Raw genomic sequence first — 27,554 nt, forward strand, 5'->3', positions numbered from 1 at the left:
TTCTTCAACCCTTCAATTTAGCCTTCCTAACTGCCAACATTATGGAGTACATGCATGCATATCTCATAGAACTGGAAGGTACCTCAAGAGATCATTAAGGGAAGCAACCCTGAAAAGACCATTGTCATTACTACAAAAAATAAATGTTAACCTTTCAGTTAGGAACTACATGATTGTTTCCACAAAAGAAAATATAGATTAGTTTTGATCCATTTTATTTGCATAGTTACCTCTGGTGTTGAGGAACCCAAAAATATGCAACTCTGGTTTTTGTGCATGCCATTTTGTACAACTGCATACTAACCACCTAATTCTTGGCCCTATTAATTAAATGTCTGACGCTCCAGTTATAGTAGCTCCTGGGCTCGCTAAATCTCTGTGTGACAGGGCTTTTACACTGGTCATCCTGCATGCTTCTGGAGAAGTCTCTAAATAAATCCCCTTTGGAGAACAGATCCAAAAGCCTCTTCTTCTGGAGATTCTTTATGTGCATAAAGAAGATAACTGTAATTTGCTGTGCTGCAGAATCCTGGTAAACAGGTGATTGGTTTGATACAAGCAACTGACCCAACCTCCTTTTGCATTAGGATGTATCTCAGTGAATTTGTGTTTAATAAAGTAGTATGAAACGCTTTTTCCCATTCTTAGTCTCTAGGTCTTTAATATGCTGTTCTAATTTCTAGGTTTCTTTGCATCTTTCTGAAATTTTCTTTGTTTCTCTGCAGGACTATATGCAGAATGTTCATGGAAAAGAAATTGACCTTTTGAGAACAACTGTTAAAGTGCCAGGAAAAAGGCCACCTCGAGCAACGTCCGCTTGTGCACCCATCTCCAGTCCAAAAACCAATGGCATGTCCAAAGACATGAGCAGTTTACACATCTCTCCTAATTCAGGTAAGAGATGAGAATATTTAGCAAAACAAAAAGACTTGCGTTCTCTTCCAGTCACATACGTTTGTGTGTGTGAATGCATGAACATGTTCACACATGTATACCGCTTTTGTGAGAGCGATAGCTGGGAAACTAATTAGAAATTTGTTTGACAAATAACATCAGTGACTATCACCTTCCCTTGGTCTACTGTTCCATTTCCTACAAGAGATCTCAAATCTCTGAGCACCTTTGAACTGCATCTTTTTATTTGTATCCTAGCCAATGGAATATTTCCTTATTTCTCATCTAAATTTCTCAAAGGTTTCTGCGAAATAGTGTGTCCTGTCCAAGAGCAATATCTTGTAGCACTGCTAGGCTAGAAGCAAGATTTATACCACTGGGGAAAAAAAAAACATTTCCAGTTTGCCAGTGGGTTTCACAGCACCCATGTCTAGCAGTTGTCTCTTCTCTCTTCGTGTTATAATCAGCTGGAAACAGGTTCAGAAGAGCAAAATCTTCATTTGTAGAATCCTCCCTTATGCTATGCTACAGAAAGTGAAAGAGCTGCTTCCTTTTAAAAATGTACAATGCGCCTTCCAGCTAAAAGCAGGAAACAGTGGGTGAGGGTGGACACTTTTTTTTTTTTAACTTAGAGAACAAAAGAATGGCCATATTGGGTCAGATTACGAATCCATTTAAACCAGTTTTTTCTGTCTTCTGACAGTGGCCAGTGCCAGAGATTTCAGAGGAAGCAAGGAACAGAACTGGGTAACTGAGTAATCCATCCTCTGTTGGTCAGTCCCAGCTTTTGACAGTGGGACATTTAGGAGCAACCAAAGCATGGGCTTGTGTTCCTGGCCATATTCACTGGTAGCCCTGGATGGGCCTGTCCTCCATGAACTTACCTAATGGTTTTTTTTTTGAATCCAGGTATAGTTTTGGACTTCATAAGGTCTCCAGATGTCACAGATTAACTGTACATTGTTCATAAAAGTACTTCCTTTGTTTTCAGACTGCTATCTATTGATTTCATTTGCGTGGCCCCATGTTTTTGTTATGTGAAGGGATGAATAAAACTTCCTTATTCACTTTTCTCCATGACATTCTTGACTTTATAAACCTCAGTGATAACCCTCTCCTTCATCATCTCTTTTCTAAGACTAGCATTCCCAGTTTTTTAAATCTCTCCTCATATGGAACCCATTCTAGGACCCCCCATCCCATCTTTTTTTGTTACTCTTCTGTGTAATTTTTCCAATTCTAATTTCTTTCGGGAGATGGGAGAAACAGAACGGCATGGAATATTCAGTGTGTGAATAGACCATGGATTACATAGTGTCATAATATGTTCAGTTATTATCTATACCTTTTCTGCTGGTTCCTTACATTCTGTTTTTGTTTTTTGGAGCACTGCTGCACGTTGAGAAAATGTTTTCAGAGTGCTTTCCACAGTAGTCCAAGACACACACTTTTTTTTTTCAGGGTAACAGACAATTTAGATTCCGTCATTGCCTATATATAGTTGGGATTATGTTTTCCACTGTGCATTTATCAACACTGAATTTAGTATGATAGTTTGCTGCTCAGTCACCCAGTTTTGTGAGATTCTTTTATAACCCTTTGCCATCTGCTTTGGGCTTAGCTATCCTGAGTAATTTTGCACCATCTGCAAACTTGGGCACCTCACTGTTTATCACTTTTTCCAGGTCACTTATGACTATATTGAACTCCACTTATCCCCGTGTAGGTTCTGCTCTTTTAACTTCTCCACTGTGAAGAATGACTGTTTATTAGAAACAACAAGGAGTCCTGCAGCACCTTAAAGATTAACAAATTTATTTTGGCATAAACTTTCCTGGACTGGAACCCTCTTTGTCGGATGCACCATGACCTACACATTATACCTACCTGTTGTTTCCTGGCTTTTAACCAGTTACTGGGTGATGAGAATCTTCCCTCTTACCCATTGACTGCTTACTTCACTTAAGAGCCTTTGGATGAGGGACCTTTAATAACATGAAAATGGTCATTCTGGGTCATACCAATAGTCTGTTTGACCATGTATCTTGTCTCTGACAGTAGCCAGTGCCAGATGCTTCAGATGAGATGAACAGAACAGGCAATTTTGATCAGAGCAATCTGTTGCTGATCAGATCCTTTTACATAGTCCCTCTGTTGGGCAGCCAGAGGGTGCATACAGTCTAAGGCATTTGGAAAGTACAGGTATGGCAAATCCAGGGGATCACCCTTGCCTATATGCTTGGTGACGGTCTCCACGAATTCTGATGAATTGGTGAATCGTTATTATAGCTTCTGCAAGCTATGTTTGCTCTTTCACAACAAGTCATGTTCATCTGAATGGATCTAATGCTCTTTGCTATAGTTTCAATCAGCTGCTTGGTATTGAAGTTAGGCTTGCCAGCCTGTAATTGCCAGGTTTGCTTCCAAAGCCTTTTTTAAAAATCCCTGTTAAATTAGCTGTACACCAGTCATCTGCTACAGAGGCTGTTTTTAGTAGTAGTTTACATGGCATGCAGTAAACCCTCAATTTATGCGGAGGTTGTGTCCTGGGCAACCTCCGCGTAAATCGAATTTCACGTAAATGGGGGGGCAGTGTTGGCAAGATCCTCGGAATTCCCCTTGCTGGGGGAAGCAGCCGGCTGGAGGCTCTGCTCCAGCTGCCAGCTCCCTCTGCTGGTGGGCAGGGGCCAGGTTAGGGGTAGGGCAAGCACCTCCTGCCCCAGCTGCCGGCCATGCAGAGCAGCCATGGTGCCCCTGCAGTGCCCCAGCCATGGCACAGCTTGGCCCTGGGGTTGCTCAGGTGGCAGCAGCTCCAGTGGCAGTAGTGGAGCCTGGGGTTGCCCCAGCCGTGCTGCAGCTTGGCCTTGGGGCTGCTTGGGCAAGAGCAGCTCTGGCCACAGCGCTGGAGCCCTGGGCTTCTCTAGCTGTGCTGTGTATTGGCCCTGGGGCTGCTCAAGTGGCAGCAGCTCCAGCCACGGCGCTGGAGCCCAGGGCTGCTCTGGCCATGCCACAGCGTGGGCCTGGGGTTGCTCAAGTGACAGCAGCTCTAGCGGTGATGCTGGAACCCAGGGCTGCTCTGGCCATGCCACGGCTTGGCCCTGGGCAGGTACAGCCATGCCTGCCCCTCTGCCCCTGGCGCTGCAGTGCCAGGCAGCTGCAAGGCAGGAGCCTCCCCCGACGGAGACCTTGAGCCATCTGCCAGTGCAGGGATAAGCAGAGAAGCAGGATACAGGAGATTAGGGTCCCCCGGCCTCAATTCGCATTAATATGAAAAAATGCAAGTTGAGTCCTCACAAAGTGAGGGTCTACTGTATTTGAGTTCCTTCATAACTCTTGTATTGATACATCTGGTCCTGGTAACTTACTACTGTTTGATTTATCAGTTTATTCAAGAATCACCTCAAATTAACACCTTAAATTTGTCGACTAAAAAGAATGGTTCACTGTGGGACTTACCCTCATGTCATCTGCTGTGAAGACTTGTGCAAAGAATTCATTTAGTCTTTTCAGAGTGTTTCTTTAGCACCTCAGTTGTCCAGTGGCCACTTTGATGGTTTGATGGGCTTCCTGCTTCTGATGTGCTTTAAAAGAAGAAAAGTTGCTACTGTTGCTGATCAGACACCTGTTTCCTTAGTCACCCAAACAGTCAGCACTGGTGGCAGGTAATGAAAGGTGAATAAGTGCCAACCCTCACGATGTATATACAAGAGGAGAGATGGGACCAGTGTCATCCTAGTAGATCCACAGGCTTGACTTTTTTTTTTTTTTTTTTACTGGTGTCAGTATGAACCTGTTATCCATGGAAATAACCTCTCTCCAGAGATATGCAGGATGAGTGTTGCCAGGACCCTGTCATGTTCAAACTGATTGGCTGGATTTTGAGAGAACAAATCTTTTGAAGACTCTGGATATGCTAAACAGTTAGTTGAGGTCTTCCGACAGTATAGAAAGATTCTGCATCCAAGGCCAACTATCATGTCTAGCACATCTTCAAATGCTACAATCTGCCTTTATTTTCTGTGGATTTGTTGAAGGTGTGACCCTCAGCACCTTGCTTACTGATACATCTAGCTACATTAGTCACCTTTGGTGTATGTATTGCCGGAAGCTTCATTTACATAATCTCATCTGATCACTTTTTTGGAAGAGATTTTTTCAAAAAAATAAAGTGTAGATTTGTTTAAAAAAACATAACCTTTTCTTTAAGAACCCTTATTCCTGGGAAGAAGAAGGGAAAAAAAGGCGGGGGACGCGTTACAGTGTTCTTCCAAAAATAACCAGGTTAGTCACAGAATCTTGGGCACATTCTCATGTTACTCAACATCATATATGCCATCATGTGCCAACAATGCCCAGATGCTTTGTATATTGGACAGACTTCATACTCTCTCAGACAGAGTTAATGAGCACAAAACAGACATCAAAACACTCCTGATCCACAAAACAGTTAGTCTACATTTTAAAGGAGTGGGCCATTCTGTTAATGACTTAAGAGTTTGCGTCTTAGTGAAAATTCTTCTTCAATCTACTTTGGAAAGAGAGGCTGCTGAACTCTCTTTCATATTCAAATTTGACACATTAACACCTGGTTTGAACCAGGATGCAAATTTTCTGGGACACTGTAGGGGCTCTTTTGCATACTTGGCTTAATCTAATTCTTGACACGCACACACCCCCACCACTCTGCTCTCTGATTTGCTCACCTTGATAATTTTTTTCTGATTTGTCAACCTCGATAACTATTTTTGGTTCTCTATGCCTTAAATATTGAGTCTGTTCTGGTTATGGCTATGGTCAAAAGAAAGGGTCTGTCCCGCGAAAGCTCACCTAATAAATTATTTTGCTAGTCTTTAAAGTGCTGCTTTGCTGCTTTTTTGTTTTGATAATATATAGACTAGCATGGCTTTCTCTCTGTTACAAAAAAAGAAAAAAATCTCTTCTGAAAAAGTGATGGGATGATTACATGAAGCGTGGGATTTGTAAATTAGTGTTACATTTGCATTTTCGATTTCTTTCATTTGTATTCCTCTTTCAAAAGAGGAATGTAGTGTGGATGCAGCCTACATGTGTCAGACTATTAAATTACCGGGACAGAACGATGTCTGTAAGGGAAAGAGAAGCTTTATTTATTTCTTCCATGGGCAAAAATTATGGCTTCAAGGCTTTAAAATCAGCTCTCTTTTTCTTGGTCTTAGTCAGAATTATTGAATAATAAAAACAAGATAGCATTTAAAAAGGAAAATGGTACCTGCTTGGGCTGGTTGTACAAATGTAAAGCCGAGTTCCATGCCCAAAACATTCTAGCATTCAGCTTAGATAAAATGGAGGGGTTACATACCAAGCAATGGCTTTAAATAATACTATGGAAATGTTAGTGTATTAGAAGATTACGTTGCAGTCTATAAATTGGTTTGCTCTTCTGACCCCCATAATGGTTAAGGATGCTGGAAAGCTTCACACAGATAGAGGATCACAGCTTCGGTTCAGCTAAAGAGGAAATATAGGCAGGTTCAGTTCAACTTCCATGCACAGTACTCTACAGTCTGAATCCTGTACATATTTAAATTAAACAATTGAATGAAAGTTTTGGTTAGGCTTTTTTATAAGTTGTGCTGAAAATGTTTTTTCAAATGCTTTCTCATTATGACTTCCTACATTTGAGTATAAAATGACTAAATGTCTGACATATAGGAAGCCTAGATGCAGTGTATTTCTTTGATCAGAGGTCTGTATTTCACATTTGAGAACTCATAAAACTCATAATAGTGGGGAAGTTTGAACACTTTATACAATGCAGCAATGAAAAATTGAAAACATTTCTGATTTTGCATTGGAAATAGTGTGTGAAAGGAATGCTAGTGTGTAGCTGATAAGAGTTGGAGATGTAGGATGTGGATTCACCGAAGAGAGTCTTTTTCTGAGGTAGTGATGGAATGGGAAAGTGCATGGCCTGCTCTAGAAGTGTGCAAAATATTTGTCATGCAACTGAAAACATAGTAACAGAGGGAGAGCCGTGCTAGTCTATATACTATTAAAACAAAAAAGCAGTCCAGTAGCACTTTAAAGACTAACATAATTTATTAGGTGATGAGCTTTCGTGGGACACCCATTTCTTCAGACCATAGCAAAACATGTGTAATTTAACACTTTATGTTTATGGTGTTTTCACAGAAAAGCGGGGGGGTTGCCCAGAGTTAACTAGATCTGTGTATAAAAAGGATAATGCAACTCAAAACTTGGCTTCAGGTTGAGTGATAATTAGATATCAGCCAGTACCGTTCCCCAATTGGGTGGTCTATTCTGTATCCTCAGGAGGGATAAGCAGGTATTGTTTTCACTCACGGGTATTTATGTATCCATTTATAGTAATATTTAAACTCCATTCTGTTGAGTTCCTCCATTCCTTCTAAAAAGCTGGACAGAAAATAATTACGTTTTCCCCATTTTTTAACTATCAAAAATAAACAGCTCAGCGAGGTCAAAAGTATATCTGGGAACTAGATTCTGGTTAAAATTTTTGAGAGGCCATTAGCCCTACATTGAGTTTGAATTTTATTTATGATTTTAATACAAAAACATAAACTGCGTTCTGAGAAAGCCATTAGATCTGCTCTGCACTCCCTTCGGCTGTTACCTTTTTAAATTCCCTCCTCCCCATTCTATACAGGCAAGGAATTGTTGTAATTTGCTATGTTTGATATTGCCTTATGTTTGTTTATTGCTTCATAGTTCACTCTTTCCTTAGAAGAGCAGTTGTGTGTGTGCACGCTTCTGTCATTGTAGACATAATATCTCTGGTGCAGGATAGATCTCCTCATGCCAAAAAAGCATGCCTGGCTAGCTTTCAGTTTTATGTGACATAACTACATACATTAAAAAAACCTATGCTAAAAGAATATGAAGATTACCAAGACTAATGCTCAAATGGTGTAACATTTTCTGATTAAAAGTATTATAGCACCTAACTTTTAGATAATTCAGTTCTGTGATATTTCAGAAAATCAAAAAAGATCAACTGGTTTGGGTCACCCATCCAGTTTTCATTCAGCTCCCTTTTACTTATGCATTGTGATAGTCTTAGGCAAGATCTTTCTAACGTAACCCAGCAGGTCTGCACAGTTCAATGTCTTAAACACAAGAAAACATACCTTCTTCTTTAACAATTTGGTGTTTCAGTCTGTGTCCCTTGGTGCACTATGTAAGGGATAGAACTTGTAAAACAGGATAACATAAATAAACCTGTAATATTATGCATTTCCACAAGAGGGCAGAATGAAGCTTCTTCTTCGAGTGGTCCCCGTGGGTGCTCCACAATAGGTGTCGGGCTCGCCCGGCGCCGCAGATCGGAAATCTTCCAGCAGTTTCTCCTGGATCGCACATGCGCCGGCGCGCGCCGCCCCCCTCTGCGCCCCTGGCCGCGTGCATGATCCGGTCCCCGCCAGTTCCTTCTCAACCGCCATCGGCTGCAGACAGAATCCACGCAGGCTAAGGCCAGAGTCAGATTACTTAGTGGTTTTTTTCCACGTGTAATTTGTTGTTTTTCGGTTATTAAACAAAAAAAAAAAGAGAGAAAGCAAAGACAAAGAGAATACCAGCAAAAAAAAAAAAAAAAAAAAGTGTCCCCAGCACTGCTCCAGAGCAGGAGTGGGGCCAGGGTCCCTGGGGGACGCATTCATGTTTTTCATGGAAGGGCTCCCTACTTTACGCGTTTCCCCTGCAGTGCTTATCCGCAAGGTCTTGCACGAAGCCAGAAGGGAGACAGCTCGCACGATACTCATAGTCCCGCTTGGGATCGGCAGCAGTGGTTTCCCTTGCTTCTGCGCATGTCGGACCGCCCACCGCTCCCTCTACCCGTGGCGCCGGACTTACTCCCACGAGCTCAAGGGTCCATAGTGCACCTGCACCCTTAAGGTCTGCACCTACAAACATGGCTAATCCATGGCTCAGCTCCTTAAAGAGCACATGTACGGAGGGAGCACAACAAGTCCTGGAATGTAGCCGAAGGACCTCCACCAGGAGGACTTACAAGCACAAATGGACTCGTTTCACAGCCTGGTGTTCCGCCAATTATTTAGCTCCCCTTGACGTTCCTATACCTGTAATATTAGAATACTTATTGGACCTCAAGAGACGCGGGCTTTCTCTATCCTCGCTAAAGGTCCACCTCGCCGCTATATCAGCCTTTTCGGCATACAGAGGAAGGGCCCACGGTATTCGCCCATCCTATTGTTACCAGGTTCTTGAAGGGGCTGGTAAACCTGTACCCCCTCAGAAACCGCTTCCACCATCGTGGAATTTGGGCTTGGTGCTCAGCACGCTATCGGGTCCATCTTTTGAACCATTAGCCACAGTTTCCATACGTCTCCTTACGATAAAAACAACCTTCCTCCTTGCAACTATGTCAGCCAGCAGGGTGAGTGAGCTTGCAGCAGTGATGGCAACGCCGCACTGCACAGTATTCTCAATGGAGGCGGTAATCTTAAGGCTGCACCCAGCCTTTGTTCCAAAAGTCTCTCCGGAGTCCAATCTTAACGAGCCAATAGTTTTACCCTCGTTTTACCCAAAGCCTCACAGCTCCGGCAAGGAGGCACGCCTGCATCTCCTAAATGTGAGGAGGGCGTTGGCCTTCTACACAGACAGAGCTAAGTCCTTCTGGAAAACGGACAGGCGTCTAGTCTCTCTCGCTCCTGGGTCAAAAGGAGAAGGTCTCTCTTCCCGGAGAATCTCAAAGCACGTTGTGCCCTGTATAACAATGTGCTTCGAACTTTGAAAGACTCCTTTGCTGGCCCCGCCCAGGGCTCACTCCACCAGGGCGGTGGCGGCGTCAACAGCCTTATACAAGGGCATCGCATTAACAGACATCTGTAGAGCGGCGACCTGGTCATCCTATGACACCTTCGCCAAGCATTATGCCCTGCCTTGGGTATTCTGAGAGGATACCCGTCTGTCGACAGCAGTCCTCTCGGGGGCAAGCTGCACATAAACCGATTACCCGCCTCCTTACTTGGGTTACTGCTGGGTAGTCACCTATTGTGGAGCACCCACAGGGACCACTCGAAGAAGAAAGAGAAGTTACTCACCTGTAGTAACGATGGTTCTTCGAGATGTGTCCCCGTGGGTGCTCCACCACCCGCCCATCCTCCCCGCTTTGGATCTCTGTCTAGTGTTTTTCAGGAGCATCCGAGGTGGTTGGTCAAGGAACTGGCAGGGACCGGATTGTGCACGCGGCCAGGGGTGCGCAGGTGGGCGGTGCACACCGGCGCATGCGCGATCCAGGAGAAACTGCTGGAAGATTTCCGATCTGCGGCGCCGGGCGAGCCCGACACCTATTGTGGAGCACCCACGGGGACACATCTCGAAGAACCATCGTTACTACAGGTGAGTAACTTCTCTTTGCACCTTAATTTGGAGGTTTTCTGACCCTTGAGTGCTTGACTTTGCAACTGTAACATTCCTTTAAACTTTTTAGTATGAAATATCCTGGGTGTTTTTCAAGCAAACTAAAATAACAAAAAAGAGAACCATAGTACCTCTTCCATAGGTCATCAGAATTTTAATCCAGGGCCATCACATCCACAACACAGATTCTGCTGCTTGAGCTAAAGAAGTAAACAGCAGTAATAGGCTGCTGTCTTCTGTGATAACCAACCAAAAGACGGGAGTGCTACATATTTTTTTTACTGTTCCTTATGCAGCTGTTTTCTCAACAGCAAAAGAATATAAGAATCGGGAGTCCTTGATTCTGTTTTGGGCTCTCTAGGGAGTGGAGTGTCATCTGGTGGTTGCTGACAGCACAGCATGTGGTTTGACTTGTTTTGAATAACAATGCAGCGAAGTTAGTAGCACTGGGTCCTCTTCAGAGCGCTGCCAGAACTTACCTTGTGTGCTTTGAATTCCCTTGTTTGTCAGATGGTGAGATTGAGCCAAAAGAAAGGGTGCAAAGCCCCACCAGTAATTATCATGGGCTGTGCTTTTGCCTTCTGGGCCACAACCACCTTGCAGCCGTTTTCACCTACTTCAGTCATGAGACAGCTCTGCTACAATACCTTACTGGTCAGCAATCTGAGCTAGTCTCGCGTAACCAGCATCTAACCTTGCTTTTTTTAATAAGTGCCTCTTGGCACCTGTGAGTTTATATGAATCATTATCCAAGTATGAGATAAGATAGAGGTGGGGATATTGCACTCTATACACAGGGCAATAGTGTTCCTCCCACAACTGGTCAGTCTCAGGATGTAACGTGTTTGCTTTCACTGTTCTTTTCTGATTGTGTTACAGCCCAGCTCTTTCCTGGCCACTCACCTTTCATCTCAGACTTCCCATATACGTGCATTAATTACACGTGCAATCTCTCTTTCTTCACCTACCAAAGTCCAGTGAAGATATATTTCAAAGATGTCTGCTAGAATATTTCTGCTTGCTTGAAACTTCTAGTGCAAAAGGGCCTTACAGAAACTGAGTGAAGAAAAAGCTTTTCTCCCTACCCTGCAATGTATCTCTAAATAGGACAGACAACTAACCTGGTGGAGTCCAAGAAAAATTATAGTTTCCTTTCCCCTGTCCCTCCCTAACAAGTCCTGGAACCCTACCTGAAGACATCTATGGGCTTGTCTACACTTGGTCTGAGCCTAAGTTCTAGCACACACTACGGGGCCAGTGTGGATCATGCTGGGCCTACTAAAAGTTCCCTAGAACACATTAGTATAGTCCCAATCCAAACAATACTACATTAATGCATGCCAGGGAACTTTTTATATATGCCAAGAGGATCCCCACAGGACAGTTAGTACATAACATGTTAGCATGCCTAGGATTTACACCCCCCTACAGTGGTCTAATGCACCATATAGGCAAGCCCTAAGGTAAGATGTAGGGGAAGGCAGTTTTTTATTGAACTGCCGTTTGTGGGAAGATTTCTTTAGAGCAGGGGTCTGCAACCTGCAGCTCCAGAGCTGCATGCATCTCTTTAAGGACTTCTTTATGGCTCCCAACATTATAATTTCAAAGGTGGAAAAAAAAACTATTTTTTCGATAAATGGTGAACGTCTAGAAGTGCAACAATGAGCAAGTCATATATAAATAGCAAACTATATGTGATCTCAAAATGTCGGATAACTCCCCCTTTAATATGTGCAGTGCATTGTGGGGTATGGTACTGTGTCTGTGTTTTCATCGTGTTCCTAATAAAGTCTTGATTTTGAAAAGGAAGTTTGTGGAATTTCTGCTATGAGGGGCAATATGCATTTTAAGAAAGAAAACTGAAATTAAATGTGAAGTGAAATTGGCATGATTAAAGTGGGTTCAGGAGTAAAAATCTGGAACACAAAGGTACAAACACACTCATGTAAAGCATGAGGAAATCAAATATGTAAAAAGTTTGTGAACATCCTGCAGTAAAACATATCGCATTACAAATCATTGTGTCTGCGTTGTTCTTAAAATAGTGGTTACCAAAAGTATGGTTTGATGTTATTTATTGAGGACCGCCTCGTATTCACATGCATTGCGCCTCTTAAGTTGAGTTTTTACCAAATTTTAAAAAAATAAAAACAAGTCTCTTCTTGCTGTTTTGCTTGCTGGCCCTGGCTTTAGAGGTTCAAGCTCTACATAGTTGCAAGCTCTACAGTTGCAAGTCTTGTGATCCAAACCGCAGGTTTTCATTTGGGAATTGGGTTTGCATAGGCTGATCCACAAGTGAGGCTCCTCGCACACCAGGTGGACCAGAGAGGAAGATAGTACAATTTTTCATGTCACTTAGCATTAGCAAGGCTCATATCCTTTGGGTCACACTGTTTAATAGTTGCACTGGTGGTATGAACCCCAAGTCAAAGCTGTGGGATATAACTTAAGGGAACACCCCCTTGATTTCTTTAATTTTAAAGAAGAAGTGACATTCTACTTAGATTTTGTGACTGTCACAAAAGAGACAAACTTCAACATGCTGCCCAGTCAGTGTGCCTCAATCTTGACCTGGGGCTGCCTCCATGAGGGGTAATTTCCAGATTCCTTCAGCTCCTGCTGTATCCAGAGATATTGCCAAACAAGGCCCAGTTCTGGGGTAATATTACAAGATGTAGACGTGTCCCCCTGCTACATCTTTGACTGCATGGCCCTCTTTCTGTAAAATATTAGCGCAGCTGTTAGTGGATTCAAATCGAGCAGGCTCACAGGTCCAGTTTTCTATTACTAATGTCCGTGGTTAAACAGATATTGGTGATCTGTGCTTCTGATCATTTGTTCCAGGAACTGTCAACTTTTACTTACAAACAAACCCACATCATATTTAGAACCACCAATGTAGAAAGGTCACATGTGGAAAAGTTTACAGTATCAATAAATTGTTGAATGTTCAATGCTGTTAACTACAGAAGATTTCATATTTTATATTCACCATGCTATGTAAATTTAATAATGCTGAAATATTCAAAAATGTTTGTTAGTGGCACAATTTTCATTGTTTGTTAAACACCATTATCTTCTACCAGTGTTGGATGCTTCAGCTGTGTTGCAAAAATGTAAATATGCTGTTCTCATAAATGTGAACGTCATATGTTGTTAATCCTGATCATCTATCAAAGCTGTCCATTGGCCATTAAGTAATCTTATTTTACACTGAAGTGCTTAGAATCAGATTAAGTTGTAATGAACTGCCTTCCAGACATTATTTAAAAAATGTTAAGTACAGAATTTATTTTTAAGTTGGACTAATATAGTTTTGAAATATCCAATATGGTATCATTAGGTTCTAATAGTGGTAGTTTTTCCTTACAAATAAAAGTTTTTTCCTTTTAAACTGGAATGAAATCTACAGCCTTGTCTCTTGCACCATACAGTTTCCACAAATACCTTGTTTCAGTAAACCTGAAGATTAGTGACAGTCATTTCTAAAAACATTTTAAAATTGTTTCAAAAAAGGGAGTTGGGGCAGAAGAAACATAAAATAATTATTTTATCCATGTATTATAAAGTTTTATCTGTCTTAGATATGTATTGTTAATTTTTGGACTGATCCAAAGCCAACTGGCATCAATGACTCTTTTAAATGATTGTAATTGACTTTTATCTGTGGTCAGGTTTTAAGTTGGCAGTATTGTCTGGTTTTAGCTTTTATAATCAGGCACTTGTACCAAAGCTAGTAAGAAAATATTCTTTCGATAAATCCCTAAATTATTTAATCTGTTCTGGATATATATGATCGGCAATGAAATTACATGGCCCAGAATGCTGGATTATTGTCCTAACATTGAATATTTTCATTTTAAAATATATTTTGAATGGAGTTGGCTGCATGGAGAGTATTCGAAAAAGAAGCAAGAAAAAATGTTTTCTAAAGCAAGACCTAATTTTTGTGTTACTGTAATCTCAGAGAGGTAGCCACGTTAGTCTGTATCTTCACAAAACAAAAAAAGCAGTCCTGTAGCACCTTAAAGACTAACAATATTATTTATTAGGTGATGAGCTTTCGCAGGACAAGACCCACTTCTTCAGATCTGGAGAATAGTTTAACAATATGCTATGTTAGCATTAGGGGTGTGGGTCATTTTAGCCTAGTCCAGTAGTCTAGACTAGGGTTTCTTAAACTTTTTGAGACCACAGGTCACCAAACAATAGTATTTTTTATGCAGAACACCTATGAAAATTTTCTTCAGAAAATAAGTGTCAGACCAAAAAGACACAAACAGCAACATATACAGCAAAAACAAAAAAGTAATTTAATCAGGTATTGTAGCAATGAAGAAGTAACATTGTATCTGGTTTCAATAACAGAAAATATATACCACCAATGTGTTTTTCCTAATGTGCATTGCACATCTGCAAGTTGTTCATGGAACATCAGGTTTCTGTGGAACATAGTTTAAGAAACACTGCTCCAGACAACATTATGCAGTTAACCTGAACTGTTTTCTCTCCTTTTTCACTTGCACACATTAAATGATTATACTGCAGATGGGAAACTCAGTGACTTTTGTTCAGATTTTACCATTAATCACCAAAGTCTCTTTTCCTTTGATTGGGTTTCTACAAAAGACTCTCACATAAATCATTTTATTTCTCTTGCTAATTCTGTTGCTGATAGTCCAGCAACATGCAGGCATCCTCCAAATTAAAAAAATTGTTACTTTGGTCACTTGACACACAAAAAACGTAATAAATATCTTGGAGATTACCCTTTCCTCTTGCTGGAGGGTGATCCCTCAAGGTCATTTTTGCAGTTCCTTCATGACACTGTTTGTTCCTCACCAGCAGTAGATAGAAATAAACATGCACTTATTCTCAATATTGTGCGTGTCAAAGAAGAGGGAGGGAAATGTCAGGGCTTCTTGAGCAAATGTTTTGGGGTTTTCATTTTAAATCAGCATGATGTTCATTTAGAAATGTCTTGCTTAGATGTTGAGTGTGCAGAAGGTTTTATTGGGTCAGTAAGTGCTCTGTTTACTTTGGGCTTCCTTCTCCTTTCAGTTCATAAACAGGGCTGAAGTGTAATAACAATTAGCAAGACAAACATTAGAAATACTGTCTGAACTTTCACGGACCTGAATGTCGGTGTCAGAATAGATGAGTTCCTTTGCTGATCAGACTGCATTCGTTCCATGCGGAGTGATTTTTATGCCTCACTGTATTCTTGCACTGTATCCTGCATAAAATCACAGATTTGCACAGTCCCACTAATATGATCTTGTCAAGTTTGGACTGTTACATATTGCAATACTAACTAGTTGGCTGTTCATACCGTTGCAAAACTGCTAGCTCTTTTTTCCCCCCAGTGATTTTAAAATATTAAAGCCATCAAGGGGGTTGAAGCTGATCTATCAAAAGGAGAAAAAATGCACAAATGTGTATGGAGTATTGAGGTGCCGTTGACATCTAAAGTCCTAGCCATGCTGTTTTCCTCCACACTCCAGCAATCAGGACATCCAGCAAACCCATAAAAAACCAAACTAATAGCATGAATATTCAGTGACCTAGAATACTAATTATTGTCATGAATATTAATGTGATCGGACTTGCTTTTTCCCCTTCTCCTTCTCTCTTGCTCTCTCTTTTTTTTTTTTTTCCACTCAGCCGACTCTAAAGATGGGCCATAATGAGAGCATTTAAGAGAGAGAGCGCTCTCCGCCGTGACAGGGACTGGGGTAATAAGGAGAGCTTGATTAACGTGGTGCACTTGGGGGAGAGATGAGAGGATTCACGTGGTCCTGTTGTGGGGGAGGCAATGAGGCACCGGCGGCTGTGTTGCTGCTCCCTCAGATTAATGAGGCCTAAGAGTGCATTAGGAACAGTGACAAAGGTTTGATCTAATGGGCTCAGTCATTTTTCCTTTGAGTGACAGACGCACAGAAGTAATTGGCTGTGCAGAATGGCAGCTCATTGGCAGTACTTAAGGATACATTATCCCCGTTGTGTGGCCCGCAGAGGCTGTTTATCAAAACTGCTCACACTGCAGACATGCATTCGCTAAGCTGCTGTTACAGTGGTAATAGCTATAAAAAAAGTAACATCAAAATCGTAGCTGTTTTCTTTTTGAAAGAAAGTTTCTTTGTTTTAATTTAAAGTGGTCCAGAAGATATTTTAATAATGATATTCTCTGTGCACTAAGCATGAGTAATTGTAGGACAGCAATCATGGGTGGGAATTTGGGGAAGTCTGTTTTATGGATACAGTAAGTATGAACTTAGTTTTTGTCCCATTTCTCAAGTCCTATGGTATTTGTATCCCATTTAGAGGTGATTTATTTAATGCACAGCTGATGTTTCTTTCCACTGCAGTTATTATTGAATAGTTTTTATAAGTCTGCGTGGAGATCCCAAAGCATTTGAACCTGCACCCGTGTCTGAGTCTCTTTAGCTTTACACAGGGGAGCAGTACTCTCTGAATTTACTGATGTTATGTTAGCAGCAGTGCTAACAGCCATGATGGGCCCTTGGGCAAGGTGGCAGGGGGGCACGGCTCTGCCACCCGTAGAAGGGGTGGAGCTAAGGTCAGTCAACACTTGGTACCACCCCCCACCATGGTCCCTTAGAGCCACTCATGCTGTGACAGCATAGCACTGCTGTGACCCTTCAAAGGGGCTTCATGCCCAGAGGGGCTGGACCCTTGGATGACTGCCCCCCCTTTGCTCTCCCGCCCTGCTGTTGGCGGTCCTGTACATTATTGAACTTAGTGAGACTACTCCCGTGTCTAATGTTAAGCTTATGTATAACTTTTGGCATGATTTGGGTCCAAATACTTACCACGCAAAAATAACCCGCAAAGAATGCAGCCTAGCCACGGATAGGATGTTACTGCAAACAGTAATATTAAACAGAACTTGCTCAAAAAATGACTAGTTGGCCTCTAGAAACAGTGCAAAGGAAATATAATACGAGCAAACTAAAGTTTGTTCAGGATGATTTAGCTTCAAATGTCCTTACTTTGAAAAGTTCCAGGGGATTTTGAACTAAATCAGTTGGCTAAGTAGGTGGTTTTTTTTTTTTTACTTTGCTTCCAAAAGTGGCACATGTGAAAACATAATTTCATGCCTCATATTTAGGAGTGCAAGAAAACACATTCCCTCCTATTGACTCATTAATCCCACTTCCTGCAGCACCTGAGTATTTTCTTGGAGTCCTCCCATCTGTTCATTAAACTCAACGCTGTTTAGGGTACATCTTCATTACATGAAAGATGGATGCTGCCACGGTCAATCTTCTGAAGGTCGATTTGGCCCACCTAGTAGGGATGTGCTAAATTGAACTTACGGAGCGCCTGCAACAGAACCAGTACTCCTGCTCCCCATTAGGAGTAAGAGAAGTCGATAGGTGCAAACATGCCTGTTGACCTCCCTTAGTGGAGATAATGTGGAAGCCTGAATTAAAGTATATCAGACTCTACATAAAAGCAAAAAAGCGGTCCAGAAGCACTTTAAAGACTAACAAAATAATTTATTAGGTGACGAGCTTTTGTGGGATATGAAAGCTCACCACCTAATACATTATTTTGTTAGTCTTTAAAGTGCTACTGGACTGCTTTTTCGTTTTGATAGTATACAGACTAATGCGGCTATCTCTGTCACTGTTCTACTTACATAATTTATTCCTCCACTGGGCTAGCAGAAGAAGGGAAGGTAGCATCTTTTGTCTTGTTTGAGAGAATTACTGTGGGCTCCTTGGTGGCGTTGTCAAATTCCCACAGGGCTTTTTCCAGTCACAGTAGGGAAGGTTATCGTCTAATTGAGACAGCCAGAATTTTGTACCTTAATTCGACCTTCTGCTGTAGTTTAGACCTGCCCTTAGCTTGTGGCTACCTACAAGACCAGTAGGTTCCCTGTAAGCTGAGTGCTTGGGCATCAGTGCAGGAGAGATTCAGGTGCTGTGCACCTGATTAGCAGAATGCCCACAGCTCCCAGATCCGGCAGCATGTGTCTCGATTGGTGGTGCACATCTGCATATGCTTCAATGCACATAACAAAATTTATTCTGCACATGGGTGGAAGAAATTAGAGGGAATATTGGTTGCAGGGATTCAGACTTTTATTCTGATATTTGGTGTGATTACTTGACTGTGAAAGAACCGGATTGAAATTGCACAAAGTAATGCACTTACGAAAATGGCATTAGGCATCAAAATACACCAAAAAACATTTTTTGGAAGAATTATTGAAATTGAGTTCCAGGAATTTTGATGAAGGAGTTCAGGATTATTTGGGCCCCTTGTGAGGCCCAGTGAAAAAGCTTGGGTGCCATGCTGACTCATTCTGAATGGCTTTGTCAAGATGCAGGCCAGTTAGCAAGGAGTGGTGCATCTCGATTACAGCAGTGGGCACAAATTCTGCCCCTGGACCAGCAAGAGGAGGGAAGTTAGTACTGTTTATCTTTGAGAGAATTATGATGGGCTCCTAGGTGACAAATTGTCAGATTCCCAAGGGGCTTTTTCCAGTCGCCGTGCGGAAGGTCATCACAGCATGTGTGTTTGCAGACACTAAAGAGGGTGTGAGGCAAATGAGAAGGGGCTGGAAGATGACTTGTCTCCCAGCCAAGGGTTAGTCTGCCAAAGGTGCTTTCAGCCTACTTGGATTCATTGGGAGTAATGTAATACTAAAAGAAGGGGGGGAACATAAAGCCCTTCTCACAAAACAAGTTTATTTTCCCTCTCCTCTTCTATGTCCTCATCCCCAAAATAACTCCAAGGACAGATGCTTTTTGTCCAGGATATTGTAATGGCAGGCCAAATTCTGGTCTAATCTACTTGACAGTGCAATTTAATGAATTAGAGGGCGTTTCAGGAATATGCAGTAGCTTGTGACATAAATTCGCCCAAGATGATTTGGTACAATTAACCCTCTGATAGCAGGAGTCAGGATTTCCTGACCCACTGCTCTAATGTATTTTTCATTAGTGTTAACTGCTGGGGAGCTGAGCCCTCTGGCCTTCAGAGGTTTATTTCCTTTTGGAAGAGAAACTCATCGCTATCATGAAGTGCATAGCACAAATAAACTGTGAATGTAGCGAAGGCAGAGTGATCTGCTAGAGTTCACCCTGTGCCCTACCTTCCTGTGTTCTAGTGTAATCTCTCTCCTGATCTCATACAGGCACCATTTCTTGTGGAAATGTATAATGGTAGATTGCCAACCTCTGGAATCAGATAGTTACCTCTTACTTTGAAAACAGTGCAGTGGATGCACCCTGAATAAAAACCTCCTACAGCTCAGTTGTTTGCCTTGGGGAGGGTGGGAAATCCCAAGTGCACAGGCTGCCATGAATGAAGGTCGCTTCCTGCATTTAAATGATCTGTCGCTCAATTTTTTTATGGTACAGTTGTGAATTATATTCTTTTTGCGTTTGTAATTAGGGAGTGGACCAGATGGTGAAGGCTTAGTTGAAGTGATGTGTCCATTAAAATGACCCATGCTGCCCAATGATGGTTCACAATAACATTTTTGCCCCCCCCCCCCCCGCTTTTTTTTTTGCAAAGATGAAATACATTGAACAAAGACAGGAGTTACAGATGCACTTACCATTAGCGTTTCATCAGAGTCTAAAATTGTGCAAACAAAATATGGATTTCTGCTGAGCTAATTCCTGCTTTGGAATAAGAACTTTCACTCTACACACGATTATCTTTATTGAAAATTTTCATAAAGTACAATTTTTGTTGTCTGTGGTTATAATTGATTAGGTGGTACCAGATAGGCCATTGACTGGCTTGCATGAAATCATGAGTTTGGCTAAATCTTCAATAGTGATTAGAAAAATAGAAAATTAGTGAATAGAAAAAGTGTTTCTAAATATCATGCACTTGAGTTCCTTCATGTCTAGCGATTTTGACATTTGTGAAGACTGTTACTCAGGCAGTGTATACCATGTGAATGCAGGATTATTCTCCCCAGAATCCAGCTGCTTATTTCCCATTAATGATTTGTTCATATAGGCATTGATGGGAACAAAGCTACCCTATTTTCATCCATCTACATTGGGCGTATTATAAGGGCAAATAAACCTTTAGAACTCCCTTTGCAGTTCGATGCTGTCCACACTTGCTTAATTAGTAAATAAAGCATAAGTTTCATTCCTCTTGCATATTCTAGTGCCACATATTAAAAATCTCTGTCTATAAATCTGATGAAGTGGGTCTTACCCACAAAAGCTCATTACCTAATAAATAAAATTGTCTTTAAGGTGGTACAGGACTGTTTGGTTTCTTTTGTCCAAAGTTGATATTTTTAAGCATTAACTAAAAGTGGGACTGTGCCTTGGAGCCTAATTGTGATTTGTCTTTGAAAAGATTGTTTTTGAAAGTGTAATTGACTGATCTATAACTGTATCATAACAGAATATGCTATAATATTGGAAAAAGATAGTATTAAATGTTCTATAGCTAGAAAGAGGAATTCTTCTTTTGATGCTGCTTTGGTAGATAAAAACATTTTTGTTCTATAGAAAACCAGCATCGTTTTTTGCTCATTTGAGATCGGTTCTGGCAACATACTGATATTCATTCAAATATAAATGCCACGTTCACTTTGAAATGCAAATTGTTTAAAGAAAACTAGCATATGGTAGAGGTAAGTACCTTTTCAAATCAGCTGCTACACTTTAGAGTTGTGAGTATAGCTAAAATTATTCTTTGGAAAGAAACTGGAGCCTTTGACACAGTGAAGCTTGAACTAATCAAGGCTTCCCAGTAAGCATATACACATATCCATATCAAGGAAATAGTGCTGAGAATACATGGATTAGCATAGTAATTTAACTGCCCCCTGCTAATCGACTTAAGCAACCAGCTGATGCATATATGATGCATTTGAAAAAGCGCTTTTTCATAACATGGAATGGACTGTGTAGTTGACCATGTATTTCATGTTAACATTGATACACTGAGAGAGTCAGAGGGAGGGACAGATGTAATAGTATAACGAGCCCTTGCTTCTAAAGTTTTTAGTTATGAAGGCTTTTTAAACCCACTTTGTAAGATATATGTTACCATAACGTGCATAATCTACTTCTCAGTGAACATAGCTGGGTTCATATTTTGAGATGGCTGTCCTGTTTTAGAGACTGCAGTGATTCCTTGCCACTGACTCTGTATTTTGACATGTGAAATTAAAGTACTATTGCTTCTTGAAGGTGGGAAGAAGAGTTTGCCTCCTGGAGGAGGAAAGTGAGTAGGAGTGTTTCCCGACACTTCGTGTGGCAGAACAAGTCCATAAGAACAACAGTTGCCATTGACAAGGCTCTATTGGGATGCGAGTATAATAGTATTGTTGTCAACTTGACACAACCAGATAGAAGTGTCCAGGCATATAATAATTTGCCAAAAGGAGGTGGAAAACGAGCAATAGATTGGGAGAATATTTCAATTTAGATAAATAAGGTCGTCACTCACAAGATTGGGCCTGTGTCTGTTCAGAGTAAGTTCAAGAAAACTCTATTTCTAATTTAGTTTGAGGCTGATCCGCCTTTTTGATATGTCAGTGACCACATGGGGACTTCTATGCAGTTGTGGTTTATTTATAAAGAAAAGACCTCAAACAAGGTTGAAAATTGTACACCTGCCTGTGATTGATTGAGGAGCTATTCAGTTGCAAGGTCCATCAAAAAACTGATAAATTGCATCACTGGACACAAAACAAAGCTGGCTTAGGTAGCGTTATGGATCACCAAGAAGTAAACTTGCCAGGTCATGCCATATTTGCTCCTAACTATAAAAAATTCGTCAAGAATTTGAATAGACAGTATATGATTCTGCCAAGCAATTAATTTTCTCTGTAGAGAAACTAAATTCACAGGCAAAATAACTATTTCAAAATAAGATTAAGCAATATATTAAATTTTGAACGCTGCAATTAAAATGTAATGGTCAACATGTGATAGATATTCACCATAAAATTTTTGCTGTTGTGTCCTATCAAGGTTTAGAATGTGACTGTTTGGGCCTTTTCATTTTAAACCTAGATAAAAGGACAGAATTGTTGGCATTCAAATACCAACCCTCACTTTCACTCAGCCACCCAGTTCAGGTGGATGGCAATATGTCATTCAAGCAAAGATGCTTAAAAGTTGTTTTCCATTGTTCCATGATCTGGCAAAAACATTCCATCTTGTCTTTCGAATGCCAGTTTTCTCCTTCTCAGTCTCTGCTGTGAAGATTATCTCGCAAGAATACATCAAAAATATTCTTTCCATTTTAGTAGGCGTGAAGTGAGAAGTAGTTAAAGGCTAAAAATGGATTTACATAACATCATTCTTCAGACCATCATATGGGGTGCTGTTTGTAATGTGTTTTGAGATGCCTTCCAAGGAGTTTCTCAATGGGGCCTAATTCCGCTAACGCATTTCTAGAGTTGCTTACCTATCATATTCTAAAGCTGCTAAAATAGATGCCATGGTGAACAGGAATGTGAGATCAGGTTATTGCGGTGCATATCTGTCAGCCTGAATAGTGGATTTGCTCAACTAAGCTAATTAGTAAGTTAAGACTAATGTAGAAATTTAAGGACAAGCCTAGAAAAACATTGCAAACAAGGTCTAAAATAAGTAAAATAGAATACATGTAAACTTCTTTACTCTCCTTAATAGCCCAAACTTAAAAGTGAGGGAACTCAAAATACGTGTATAGGGAGAGGATACCAATTGTTTGTGAGAGGACTTCAATGCAGTGCACAAAGTTAAGGGAGTTGGAGTTTAATGGGATACGAAATTGGTTTTTGAGATCCAGGAAGTGCAAATAGTGTTTTGTTTCCAGATGAAAGAAAAAGTGAAAAGGCCTAACATATATTCATCCAGCTGCTTCTAAATTGGTACATCGTGACAGAATTTATGTGATTCCGAAACAATAGAGGAGAATTTCTAGCGTGCAACATCTAATGCCCCAAATTCAGCAAGTAGGAGGCATGAGAACAGCACATACTTCCACAGGCAGGTGGGCTATTTAATCCATGTGTATTAAGTATCTTTAATGTAATGACAGTCTATTCTTTGAAATGTGTGCCCTCATTCATGTCCTCGCTGTGGCCTAAAGACAGAACAGGTCAGAAGGCGGGCAAGAGAGCCATGTGTAGAATACACAAGTCAACCACCATTCTGGGCAACAATAAGCCTTACTGGAACATTAAAGCAGTGCAGGACAGCTGTTAAGACTGTTGGGTAACATAGTGTGACCAGATTGGCTGCAACATTTTGCTTTTGATTCACACCCTGATCTGTAGGCCTTCTTGTGAGTTTGTTTGTTTTCAGCTGGACCACGAGATCACCTGTGCTATAATTTGCTCTGAAGAAGAGATTACAAAGGATTGTGTTTGCTAAGAGCCCTGATCTTTCCTACTTTAATGCCATAGCACTGATTTTTTTCTTCTTTACCACTCATTTAATTTTGCATCTGCATACTTTACCAGCAATTATTTTATAGAATAAAACTGTGGCAAGGACAGATTTCCAGGGGACCTCATCAGAAACACAAAGCAATACAGCTTAGCCTTCCCACAGCTTATACACATCTGCAAAATAATAGCATGGTAAGGTGATGATGAGCTAAGTGATTCACGAGTGGTAATTTCTGGGCTCTCTGGTACGTGTGTCCATGTGTGTCTGATCCGCATAGAATCATGGGGTTGCAAGAGATCTCGGAGGGTTATCAAGTCCAACCTCTCCCCCACTGAAAGCGGGACCAATCCCAGCTAAATTATCCCAGGCTATGTCTACACTACAGCATAAAGTCAATTTTAAGGCACTTAACTCAGCTTTACAATGTGACTATCTTCACTGCAAATACCATTAAGTCAATTTTATGGGACACTAAAGTTGACTTTCTTGCCCTGCCCTTTTCATGCAGTATAATGCCAAGTTCTAATTTACAAGGTTGAATTAATGCTCATGTGGGAACAGCGTTACTTTAAATCGATTTTATTGGTCTCCAGAGGTATCCCACAATGCCTTGAATGCGTTCGTTCTGTCCACTTCCACCTCTGCTGCTCTCCAGGTGTGCAAAAAGTAGGAAATGAAAAGCCTGGCATTTTAAATTAATTTTCTTTCTGGACAGTGTGGCAATCATATATAATCATGATTTCTCAAGGTTGTAAAAGAGCCCCAACATGGAGCCATCCAGAGAGCCAGGATCTCATTTCTGTGTGGGTGGATGAATCTGTGCTGAGTAAACACCAGGGACACTCATTGGTGCTGGGTGAAAATCAAGCTCCCCCCAACACCCACGTGGCTGCTGGGCTGTGCAGACCATGCCTGCAGACAGCAGCATGCCCTGTCTTTTGAGGGAGCTGCTTCCCTGCATAGGAGTTAGCAGCAGAGGCCAAGAAACATTTTTTTTTCCCCTTCACATTTTACAGGGCTCCCCCAAGCAGTCATTCGGGGGACTGTATTTCATTCTCTCCCTTTTTAAAGAATAGTGATGTTAAAGATTAACTCTGTTACCAAATGTATTTCCCCTCCTATGGTCAGTTCTGGGAGCACCCTGCTGTTGCCATACAGCCAGTCATATAGCGTGGCTCAAGAATCATTGGGACAGCAGGAGAACGTGACTTCAGGGGCATACAGAGTACGTGTGGCATGGGGAGGATTTCAGAGGAAGGAGTGTAGCTTGCTTTTTTAAAGAAGCACAATAACCTTGTTACTAAATGAGTTCTGGGAGCACCCAGCAGGCTGAACCATTTCAACAGGTTGCTCAACTTGTTTTCTGTCCTGCCCATTTGTACTGGGCAGCTCCCCCACCCCAAAGTGCCATGCAGTTAGCGGACTAGCCCCCTCCCACCACACCATGTGGCGGCTGGGCTGTGCTTGACCATGCTTCCAGACAGCGCCATGTTTTGTCCTGCATAGGGCTTTACTGCTTGAGAGGGCTTATCCTCACTGGGACGGAAGCAGAATGCGACTAGGGGACATACACACCGTATTCTCCCTTCCCAAATCATGTGGCTCAGGGAAGGATTTCCTATGATGGAATGGAACTAGTGGGTTGTCTCTCTCCTTTCCCTCTCACACACAGGCAGTTGCTAGGGCTGAGGCTTCTTTATCAAAAGATGCAAGGAAATCCCTTCAGTCTTCAACTTTTCTATCTTCTAATGCTTCCTTAACATTGCCTTCTCTTCTTGAGCCACTACTACTTCTGATGGGGTCGTGGCTCTGCCCTCTGGGATTCTTCCCTTCTATTCTATTTAATCTTGGGGGTTCATAATGAGTCTGGAGCTAATACTTCTAACAGTCTCCTTGTCTCATGTTGAAGACGTCAGTGCACTGGCCTCCCTAAAGCATCTTCACTTCAGTGTGGTGACAACTCAGATTTCTCTCTCTCTCTCTCTCTCTACTTCAAACCTGACACCTTCAGCCAGATGCAATGAAAAAGTGGTAGTGTGTCTTCCTTCCTTAAGAATAATATGAAGCCTTTCCCTAGTCTCATGGTTCCTGTTTGGTGTATTTTCACCGGGGAAGAAGACACTAACCACTAGAAACCAACACCCTCTGTCTTTTCTCTCTTCTTCTTTTGAGTCACACTAACCACTAAACACCAATGCCCTCTGGGATTCTATGCCTTTTCCTTCTTTCCTGGAGAATAATATGAAGGTTTTCACTGCTTGCATAGATCCACTTTGTTCCATTTGAGCATCATGGGTTTTAACTTCTTAATAACTGTTCATATTTTCACCAGGGGAAAAATGGCCACTCTTCACTTCTGTGGTGATGGCTCACAAATTTCTCTCTCTCTCTCTTTCAAACCTGGCTCCTTCTGCCTCTTTCTCTGTTCGCTTGTATTTAAGGTCAGTTTGAAGTCTCTTGAAAAATCTCTTTTGTAACAGCTACCTCTTTCCATAAATATGATTTAGCGTAAAAAATAAAAATAAAAAAAGGCTGCCTCTTTCTGTAATGCAGGCAACTCAAACAATTTCTCTCATCGGGGAAAGAGACTTCTGAAAAATGGCTGTTTTCAGTGGCAAGGGGGCATTAGGGCAAAGCAGTCTGGGAAGATGACATTGTACACCCACAACCACTTGCAGGGCATTTTTTCCCCGTAACGCATGTTGTTCTGTAGGCAGAACTTTGTTGCTGAATGTCACACGTGTTCCAAATGCCTCTTCAGAAAGTACTGTCACATGATATTGTGATACGAAACTTAGTAAAATGCTTTAAATTGGATGTTCAAACAGGCTCAAAATAAGTGTTCACCTGTTCTGGATTTAACTTGTGACCAGTGTAATAGATGCAAACCATTACCAGCTATTTTGTTTTGGGTGAAAATATTAAATGCTTGAAATCTGATTTTTTAGAGTGTTCTTAAACCTATTTAACCCTGCTGTAATATGGTCATGACAATGGATCCACATTGTCTTTTGATAAAGTCTGCAAGGAAGAGATTGCAGCTATTACAACAGTCTTAAAAAAATGAAACTAACACTTGAAAAATATTTTATATTTGTTTAAACAGAAAATTTTATGTCAGTATTGGAGTATGTGTTTAAAAACTAACTTGTACAGTGAAATTTTTAACGTGTCAAACAAGAGCGGAAAAGGTAGACTGAGACCAGCAGAAGCTAAGTTCATGAAGATGGTTTTATTTAGATTGTCTAAACTTGACTCAACTAGGTCGCTGTTCAGATACTGAATTATCATGTGTCATGGTCTTTATGGATCATGAAAACTAAGTCCATTGTTAATTAAAATACAATGTTTCAGGTTATTGTTCTTATTGTGTATTAACTTTAAACAGCCAACCACTTTAGGAATAAAGAGTAGGCTGTTGCTTATCAAGAAGTGACTTTTTGTAACAAACAATATACCATCCACGCATGGTGTTTGCCCCTGGGTTTGGCCTCCATGTTGGTGATACTGAGAAGACTGCAGAAGATGGACTTACAGTTGATTTTATGATATGGTTTATTTACCGACACCCTCGATCTCACAATTTTGGCTTTATTCAGTGGTGGATATGCTATGTATATTATATACTTCTACTTCTTCTTGATATATATAATACACATAGCATATCCACCACTGAACAAAGCCAAAAGCACTGAAATGGAATAGGAATCGAAATATGTATATTACATGCTTATACTTAGAGGATCATGATATATTTTCAGGACTTGCTTTTGTAAAAGTTACTAGGGGATGGTTTGCTTATGCTTTCTTAGTTTTAAACATTGGAGTTTTTTCCAGCATGTCTTTTATGCACTAATTTAG

At 41.2% G+C, this 27,554-nt stretch overlaps 1 protein-coding gene across 6 annotated transcripts in view; it reads left to right on the forward strand.

Moving 5' to 3' along the window:
* Positions 1–27,554, forward strand: part of AGAP1 (ArfGAP with GTPase domain, ankyrin repeat and PH domain 1) — a 507,914-nt gene that overhangs the window by 328,430 nt on the left and 151,930 nt on the right. For all 6 annotated transcript variants that reach the window (XM_075000598.1, XM_075000599.1, XM_075000597.1 and 3 more), the window contains one exon: positions 726–894. In XM_075000598.1, the coding sequence (XP_074856699.1) occupies positions 726–894 (169 nt within the window). The remainder of the gene's footprint in view (positions 1–725; positions 895–27,554) is intronic.

The sequence above is a fragment of the Carettochelys insculpta genome, chromosome 8 (assembly GCF_033958435.1).
Source record: "Carettochelys insculpta isolate YL-2023 chromosome 8, ASM3395843v1, whole genome shotgun sequence".
Classification (NCBI taxonomy): Eukaryota; Metazoa; Chordata; order Testudines; family Carettochelyidae; genus Carettochelys; species Carettochelys insculpta.